Here is a 9,607-nt window from a genome sequence, read left to right on the forward strand (position 1 = left end):
GTAGTTTCCCTCAATTATATGTCACCAAATCAAATTTTTTATATTGGTTGTTGAAATTTCAGAAAATGGAGTGGAATAGATATCACTTGAACCAGCAAGAATTGGAAGTCCAACAAGTTATGATAGTCAATCGTGAAGAGGGAGTATACCCCTCTTACTACCCGTGCGCGGATTTCATGAGAAGCGCGGGGATACTTGAAGATGTTCAAACTCTAATTTCTCGTGCAGGGCTGAGTGACTTTGTTGAAGGAGAGCCAAGACAATATGTAAAATTAACTATGGCTTTTGTGCAGGACTTCAAGTTTAATTGGTCGCGATCTAACCCCACGGTCCAGTATAAAATTTACAATAAAACTGTCAACTTGCCATTTAGTGCTTTTTGTGCAGCAATTAGAATACCGCAATGGGGGTCGTGCGAGAAGATAAGGGGATCGCCGCAAGAACTCTCGGATCTTTACAAGATGATTTGCGATGGAAGGAGTTTCTCAGGTGAAAGTGGTAAAATCACGAGTATTCAGCTCCCGGCTATCCGCTACTTTGCCTATTTTATTACCAAATGCGTTCTTGCTAAAAAGATTGGTGGTAAGCTTTCTATCCCGGATTTGGCTTTTCTAGCTGCGGCACTGCAAAATAGTAGGTCTTATAATTTGGGGGCATTAATAGCTTATAGACTTGCCACTAACCGTGAGAAAGGTGGAATTTGTGGAGGTCTCATCGCCTCCCGTTTACTAGCTTTTCATAATGTAGAACCTCATCATTTTGATATTCGTTCCCCATAGAAAAACTTGACATAGCCTCTATGATTAAACATGAATTTGTTTCAGATTCCTCCAACTTGGGTAACCTGTATTATAGGATGATATTTTATAAGAAAGTTTGGAGAATAACTAAGAAAACTGAGAAATTAGTAAGATTGCCTGCGCCTGTTCTGTCTAACCTTGATTCCAGGGGAGATTGGTCGGTTACAGAAGGTGCACGGGATGCACACATAGAGAGAGGAGGGCATCATGCAAGAGACGACATAGAGGTCGAGGGGCACCTCGACTCATCATCCGATGCAGCAAGTTCCTCGCATCAACATGGTGGATATGCGGAGCCTCCACGCTTTTCTTTTGCGCAGGAGCTTTACTATGACTACTCCATGGACTACCCACCGGCGAGGAACAACGACCCTCGTTGGGGTTGAACTCCACTTAGGCCAAAAGCCTAAGCTTGGGGGGAGGTATACCGGCATCACTCATTCTTTGCATATTATGGTTGCTGGATACTTGCACATACTTGTTTTGTTCGTTTGAGCGGTTTTCTAATGAGAGGAAGATGATATTTGGGGAAGTGCTGCCTGAAAACAGATTCTGGAACGTTACCGTAAAAATTGTCAAAAATAGCCAGAACGTCATTTTAAGCTGAAATTTTTTGTGCAGGTTCCCCAGGTTGTTATCTAACTTTGATTAGTTGAACACTTTTCGATCTGAGCAACGTAAGATTTTTGTTAAAATCGATTTCTGTACTGCTGTCAGGTTTTGGCAGATTTCTGCCATTTCGCTTTTCTGTGTTTCTTTTAGTTTGCTATTTCTTGATTTCGCTTTGTTTCCTTCCCAAAACACAAAAAGACCAAAAATATTTCTGTTATTTCTCTTCACCATTTGTTTGCTTTAGTTTCTTGCATATGTTTCACTTTATTTGCTATTGCTAGTTTGCTATAAGAAAACCCAAAAAGATTTTGCTTTGTTTGTTTGTTTCCTCTTGTTCTTATTTGCAATTTGAAAACACCAAAAATATTTGCTGTTCTTCTCTGGTTTGTAAAGTTCTTTATGAGTTCAATGGTCTTCGGTGGCTGGAGCGTGGTTTTCATTTCATATTATCCAAGCTGCACAAGTGAAAAGGCAATAATGACGATCTACGACAATCTGATTGTGGTGAGAGGCTGGTATGAACTCTATTTGTTTTCATTTTTGTACATATACTCATCCATGTGAGCATGCTTAGTTGGTTCATGTGAGGTATATGTTATTTGGGAAAGTCTAGTAGTTCATGATCTCTCATGTTTAGCTCCAATTTATTAATATGAGTAGCATGTCATGTATGTTTGTTTGCATTGTTTTATTCATAAGTAAGTATGGCATTGTGGTATCCTCCTCTGAATAATTCATTTATATCGACTTGGCACATGCTCACGCATGCATATGACTGAACAAAAAGTCAATTAAGCCTCGATGATTTATATTGCTTCAGAGTTCTTGTATCACTTTTATGCCTCCGTTAATTTATTTTGCCGCAAGCATGATTATGACGATTCTTGCTCTCTTGATTTGTCGCTCCCTAGTCTATTGCTAGCCTTCACTTGTACTGAGCGGGAACGCTGCTCGTGCTTCCAAACACCTGAAAACCAAGTTGTTCCAAAAGTGTCCACCATAAATACCTATGCATGGCATTTCAAACCATTCCAAGTAAATTCTCATGCGCTACCTTTAAAACCTTCAAAATGCTTCTCAATTTGTGTTTATGTTTCATAGCTCATGAGGAAGTATGTGGTGTTTAGCTTTCAACCTTGTCATTTACTTTTGACGGACTCTCATATGGACTAGTGGCACATCCGCTTATCCAATAATTTTGCAAAAAGAGCTGGCAATGGGATTCCCAGTCCCGAATTAATTAACTTAAATAGACACTCCTCCATGGTTTGTGATTGTTGGACGGCACCCGAAGGACTCGGTTAGCCATGGCTTGTGTAAGCAAAGGTTGGGGGGAGTGTCATCATCATAATAAAACTAAATAAAAAGGCACTCCTTCATGGTATGAGATTGTCGGCGGGCACCCGAGGATTCGGTTAGCCATGGTTTGTGAAAGAAAGGTTGGAAGGAGTGCCAAATAAATATGCAATAATTCATGGGAGCCGCTCTTGAAAGTCCGGTTGGCGAGGTAGTTAGTGTACCCATTACCATTCGTTGACAACAACAAACACCTCTCAAAATAATTTTACTCCTGTCTTTATAAAAATGAAAAGCTCTAGCGCATGTTAATCCCTGCTTCCCTCTGCGAAGGGTCAATCTTTTACTTTTATGTTGTGTCTCCATTATTTCTTTGAGCACTATCTTGAGAGCACAACTGTCATTCTTAGTACAATATGCTTGTCTCAAAATATGATTGATTGTGGTATAACTTTGATGCATTTATCTTTTGACAATCACTACTTCTAGTCTTTCTATGAACTCCGAGGTGCCCGGGCATTTATGTTTTGCCAACCAAATACAGGCCAGCGAGATACCACTTTATCATACTCTCTTATGAACATTGCAATCTTGCTTATATACATGATTCATGATGCTTCTTATTAATTGTTGGTACCTCTCCATGATTGACATAGCTGTTAGATGATCTTATTTGCATGTATCTCATTATGAACTGCTCGAGTATTAGCCATAGCATGAGAATATATACATCATATGAGCAAATGTGTTCATGAAAGTTCTTTTATCGCTCAGTTGTTAACTGAATTGCTTGAGGACAAGCAATAAGCTAAGCTTGGGGGGAGTTGATACGTCCAAAACGTATCTACTTTCCCGAACACTTTTGCTATTGTTTTGCCTCTAATTTGTGTGTTTTGGATGCAACTAACACGGACTAACGCTGTTTTCAGTAGAACTGCTCTGGTGTCTCGTTTTTGTGCGTAAATCCAACTTTCGGGAAAAACCTCGGAATTTATGCGAAGGCCCTATTTTCCCAGGAAACTAACGGAGCCGAGAAGGGCAATTGAAGTGGAGGCCCGAGGGCCCCACACCATAGGGCGGCGCGGCCCGGGGGGCCCGCGCGGCCTGTGGTGTGGCCCCTCGGCCGGCCTCCGACGCCCTCCTTCGGACTATTTATCGGCCTCGACCTAAAAACGCCAGAGAAGAAGTCGAAGTCGCAAGAAACCCTCCAGAACGCCGCCACATCGCGAAACTCCGTCGCGGGAGCCAGAAGTCTCCGTTCTGGCACTCCGCCGGACGGGAATTGGAGGAGATCATCGCCGCCATCACCGCCAACGCCTCTACATCAACCAGCCATGTTTCCCCCATCCATGTGTGAGTAATTCCCCCGCTGTAGGCCGAAGGGGATGGTAGGGATTGGATGAGATTGGTCATGTAATAACATAAGATTGTTAGGGCATAGTGCCTAGTGTCCGTAGTTGGTACTTTGATGATATTGTTGCAACTTGTTATGCTTAATGCTTGTCACTAGGGCCCGAGTGCCATGATCTCAGATCTGAACATGTTATTGTTTCATCAAGATAATCATTGTTTATGGTCTTACCTATAAGTTGTATACACATGTCGCTGTCCGGAACCGATGGCCCCGAAGTGATAGAAATCGGGACAACCGGAGGGAATGGTAGCGATGTGAGGATCACATGTGTTCACGGAGTGTTAATGCTTTGCTCCGGTACTCTATTAAAAGGAGTACCTTAATATCCAGTAGTTTCCCTTGAGGCCCGGCTGCCACCGGCTGGTAGGACAAAAGATGTTGTGCAAGTTTCTCATTGCGAGCACGCACGACTATATATGGAACACATGCCTATTGATTGCTTTGTACTTGGACATCATTTTATTATTATCTGCAAATGCCCTGCTATGATTGTTACATGAGTTTCTCTCATCCATGCAACGCCCGTCATCCGTCCCCGTGCCTACAGTATTTTAATCCTGCTGTTTACTAAAATCACTACTGCTGTCTCTGTTACTCTGCTGCTGTTATTTCACTACTGCTACTGCTATAAACTCACATTACTCGATAAACCCTTGCGAGCAAGTCTGTTTCCAGGTGCAACTGAATTGACAACTCCGTTGTTAAGGCTTCCAAGTGTTCTTTGTCTCCCCTTGTGTCGAATCAATAAATTGGGTTTTACTTCCCTCGAAGACTGTTGCGATCCCCTATACTTGTGGGTCATCATGGTGGCGTCTGGAGACGGGGTTTCGGTAGAGATGGTTTTCTTTGGTGATGTGGCGCGGGATTTAGTTGGCAGACCTGCTGAAGTCCTGGTTGCTGAGAACTGCTCACTGATTTCTAATGTGCCTGCAGAAATAGCTTCTTTAACGGGGAGAAGCTATGTTGTTGATGTCAGTGTGTCTCGGTATTCTTTTCGTACTGAAGATATCAGGTTCCAGGTTCTTAAGTTCTATCCTCTGGGTAGTTCTGTGTTCGTTGGGCTGGAAGCTTCGCTCATAGCTGCTAGAAAAGAACCTCAACAACTGGGTGATTCCGGTCAAAGTTCTCCCTGCCACAAAATAGGTTCTATTGCAATCTTGCTTTTCTTAAGTTAATTAGTTTGAGTTTAGTTTCTGATGGATTTGTGCTTACCTGATGTTGATTCTGAAGGTTCTGGAAATGTCGGGACTCAGGCAGTGTCTGGTGCTTCTGCTGAAGCAGTGTCTGGTGCTTCCGCTGATGATACAGTCTTGCGTACTCCGCCACCTCCAGCTACTGTGGTCTGTGTGTATATGATGGATCTGTTGTTGATTTAGTCTGCTAGCTGATGTCGCTGATTTTTTTTATCTGCCTGCAGGAAACTCCATCCGAGAAGCATCCGGTTGACATTGAGCAGTGTGAGGATTTGGGTGGTGGTGATTCAGGTTTTCCTCTGGGAAATGCTTCTGAGAAGAAGTGTGTATAACGAAGGGCTATACAAGGCTAAGCCTGATTCAGACAAGATGATAGCCTGGTTCAAATATGATTTGCCAGCTAGAGAAAACCCCTTTGGGTTTAAGATTAGGAAAACCTATGGGGGGGGGGGGGGGGCTGACGGTCGGAGACAGATGCTTGGGAAAGTCTGGGTAAAGCGCTAATCCAGGAAATCATGCTGGAAACAGGGTACAATGTAGATGATGTAAACTACGTTTTGCAATGTGGCTTGTAGCCAGTTTGCTGAGTTGCATCGCATTGCTGGAGGCGCGACTCTGATGGCACATTGTGCTCGAGAAAGAGATCGCGAGGCCATCGAGTCACTGAATAAAGTGAGGGAAAAACTTTCGTCTATATGCCTTCGGTATGACGATGTGCTTCCTTTTTCTAAGGTTAAAGAGGCAGGTGATGGTAGTGTGTTGTCTGGACGTATGGAAGGGAGTTGGTGAACCTAGCGCAGGGCGACGACGAACTAGGATTGGACAGTGTGGACTAGGAGGTATATCCTGTGTTTTATCATTCTTCAGGTGTTTGTTCTTTTCTCTGTTGTCGACGTTCCTGAGTTTCGTTGTTTTGTATTTGCAGGTATGCAGATGTTGTCTGTCATAGATGTGTCCATGTGCTCATGTTTGTGGATGATTGCCAGTGCGCTTTTTTGCACTGGTTTTAGTCTGTTCGTAGGTGTGTTAGATTCAGCCGACTTAAGGGAGGATGCAGGTGTGTTTTGGGGCTGATGGTCGGCTGTGGCAGGTGTGTTGGTGTGTCGTTTAATACACGTGTTTAGTCGCGTGAGGTGTGCTTTTGCTGTTCTGTAATTAGGACGATGTATCGCTTTATGTGGAAGCTGATGCATGGTTTATGTGGCTTTGTGATTTTCTGCACGCCCTTTTGTGTATTGTATCACTGTATGTATGCGAGGTATGGCAGAACAAACTGTAGGTCAACGTGGTTTGGTATTTTTCTTGATTTAGAGGGAACTCAGAGTAGTTATGTCCTCTTATTTGGTTGTACACTCTCACCTTCAGTTGAATGATTTGTGCGAAAATAGAAAAATACTATGCGAAGAGGCTTTACTTGATGGCTGGGTGGTATTTTGCAAGCGTGAGAAGCAGAGAGACAGATTCCATCAGTTCGTTTTGGTGTTAGTTTCTGCAGAAGGCTGTGGTCCATCCTACCGTTCTTACTGATCTTAGGTGACTATGAAAGGAAGTTGTATAAAGGATTTGCCACAGGTGCTTCGTTTAATATCAATACAAACGCTTACAGGGATTTTTCACAGCTGCTTACATGTGAACCTATAAAGTATGATAATTGCTGCTGCAAAGATTACATGTGTGGCGTCGGCTATGCGCATATGAACTGTCCGTGTACTTAGGTGTCCATTACTCTGTGCGCGCGCCGTGATGCCTACGGGCGACGACGACGGAACCTGTCGAGGGCATGTACCAGGTGGTCCATCCAGCCGGTGAGGACGCGATCAGCGGCTTCAGTTGGTCCGACCTCTTCGTTCGCCTGCCGTATGGAGCGTGTGTTATTCAGTGCCCTGCGAGGGCCGTCGCATACCAGCTGGGCCTCGTGGGAAGCACAGACACTCCGAGTAGCCATGGTGTCCATGGATCTGCGCATCGTGGCCATCATATCTGGTTGTGTGCTTGGCCGACCCATGCATAGTGGTGCTCACCGATGGTTACCCGTCGGCGACCTCTGAGTTCTTGGAGCAGCCGTTCTGCCGCCTCTTCCTCAGCTTCATCACGATGAGCACGCTCGCTGCTGGTGCCACGCAGCGCTTCGAAGCAACCTTCGTGGCAGTCTAGGGGCAAGTCGCTCTGCACGATGGCAACGAAGCCATGGTCAACCCATTCCGTGCGGTATACGGGCGCGCCGGCGCCCATCCTTTCCTGTGCTTGCGCTAGCATATATTTTGTCGATATATATGACTATATTTTGCATCTGCGATAGATTACAGGATATATAGTATTCTCCTGTTTGTATATAAAATATTAATCTTCCTAATTTTGGATGAATATCCATGTTTCCAAACACTACTTTTTATAATCTAAAACCTCGAAGGTCTAAAACCACCGTAAATAATTATGTTAAGGTTTGGAGGGTGGCTTCTTCTTCTAGAATTCATGAAAATTACAAAACAATACATGAGTGCAACTCCAGGTCAAACCAGGTAAAAAGTCATGATTTGCAATACTCCTTCCGTCTAAAAACCATGTGTTTCGGTCACAGCACTTCCTCTATCTTGCACGCAACACAGAAACGTCTCCAGCGGGACGACGCAAACAGACGCTGAGCGATCGTTTACGTTCGCGGAGACCAAAAATACGTCTGGTACACCTTCCAGCGGAACGACGCATAGTGACTGGGCCGTCCGAAACGACACAAATCTGAATTAAATATACGCCTCAGATGCGTCTCTGCGGACGCTGCCGGGACGCGCAAAGCGACTGCTCGCGTCTGTCGGACATTTCGTCGGGCCCGCCTGGCAACAACCCAGGCTCGATGCGTCTTCTCAGCAGCGCCAGTATTGGCGCAGAGGCGTCGCTTTGGCAGTCTGCGGCCGCATAATGGCGATGCCTTGCATGGCGCGTGGCTGTCGCCTACCTCTGCGCACGAAGTAATGGCGACGCCACGCGTGCCGCAGCCGTCGCCTCCTTCCAGTCTATATAAACAAGGGCGCGCGCATCTCATCTTCTCCCACACTAAACTTTAGCCGCCGCACAACCTCCACCGTAGCGCCGCTGCCGCTCAATCTCCACCTTTGCCACCATGAGCAGCGCCGACCGCGTCCAGTCCGCCGCGCCTCCACCTCCACCTCCGACTCCACCTCCCCCGGCCTCAAGCTCCGACGAGGAGTTTGACGACGACGACAACACCAACGACCTCCTTGGCCCAGTCAGGGACGCCAAGTTCCTGGCTGACGCGTAGAAGGAAGCAGAGGAGGAGCGAGCGGCCCACGCAGCATTCGACGCCGAGATGGAACGCTGCAGGGTGGCGGCCACCGTAGCCGCAGAGGACGACGACTCCGACATCTTATGGTCTTCTGATGACCCTGGTGCGCCTACCCCGGAGGAGAAAGCGGCAGAGCAGAGGGCGTTAGTCAACTCCTTTCAGACACTCAAGAAGGCCGAGCACGTCGCGAACGAGAGGTTGCAAAAGGACGCGGCAACGCACCGAGCCCTAGCGGCCGCACGGCAGACAAGGGAGGGACGCAACAACTGGGCCGGGCCGTCGGGCAGCAAGTAGTCTAGGTTTCTATAATTACTTTGTATAGTTTCTATGTAGTATATTATGCTTTCCAAATATGTTGAAAAACAAAAAAATGGGTCGCCCGCTAGAAGCACACCCAGACGCAAACGGTCACGCGTTCAAAATATATCCGTGGGGTGACACAAAAGGCCGCTTGCGATCACTTTTATCCGTTCGATATGCATCAGCCCGTTGGAGATGCCCTCACACACAAATGCACTAATGATACTGTGAACACATGTGAAAAACGCAAAGAAGAGGCACGGAAGCACGCCTGGCAGCCGGCGCAGCGAAGCGCGCTACCCATCTAGTATTGATAATGTTTCTGCTGTGCTTGATGATAGTGGTTCATTGGGATCTTTTCTAGATGCTACAATTGCTAGGTCTAGATAAATTGAAAATACTGAAACTCCTAATACTACTACACCTGTTAGTTCACCTGAGTCTGTTGATTATTCTAGTGATGATCCTGATGAGGATTATGTGGAGCTTAATGATGATTTTATTGATAAATGCAATTCTATTACTGATGCAAGTAAAATTTAAAAGTTTCTCGCGCAACATACTGTTAGATATAAGCTATCTCCTGATCCTAAATTTGCCACATCTCCCATAAACATTAAGGATAAAGATTATGATTTTTCTCTTGATCTATCTCATATAGCTATTGTGGAGATAACACCCTTTTGTGGTA

General features: G+C 45.4%; 1 protein-coding gene and 1 long non-coding RNA gene across 2 annotated transcripts; both read left to right on the forward strand.

Annotated features, from left to right (window-relative positions):
* Positions 1-4,932: 4,932 nt before the first annotated feature.
* On the forward strand, positions 4,933-5,758 carry LOC139832171 (uncharacterized). Its single transcript, XM_071821817.1, has 3 exons — positions 4,933-5,265; positions 5,353-5,462; positions 5,540-5,758. The coding sequence occupies exons 1-3, from the start codon at positions 4,959-4,961 to the stop codon at positions 5,645-5,647; spliced, it is 525 nt and encodes a 174-aa protein (XP_071677918.1). The 5' UTR covers positions 4,933-4,958; the 3' UTR covers positions 5,648-5,758.
* A 7-nt stretch (positions 5,759-5,765) lies between these two features.
* On the forward strand, positions 5,766-6,645 carry LOC127305757 (uncharacterized). Its single transcript, XR_007854132.1, has 2 exons — positions 5,766-6,154; positions 6,241-6,645. It is a non-coding gene; the product is annotated as an uncharacterized lncRNA (long non-coding RNA).
* Positions 6,646-9,607: the final 2,962 nt, after the last annotated feature.

The sequence above is a fragment of the Lolium perenne genome, chromosome 6, assembly GCF_019359855.2.
Source record: "Lolium perenne isolate Kyuss_39 chromosome 6, Kyuss_2.0, whole genome shotgun sequence".
Taxonomy (NCBI): domain Eukaryota; kingdom Viridiplantae; phylum Streptophyta; class Magnoliopsida; order Poales; family Poaceae; genus Lolium; species Lolium perenne.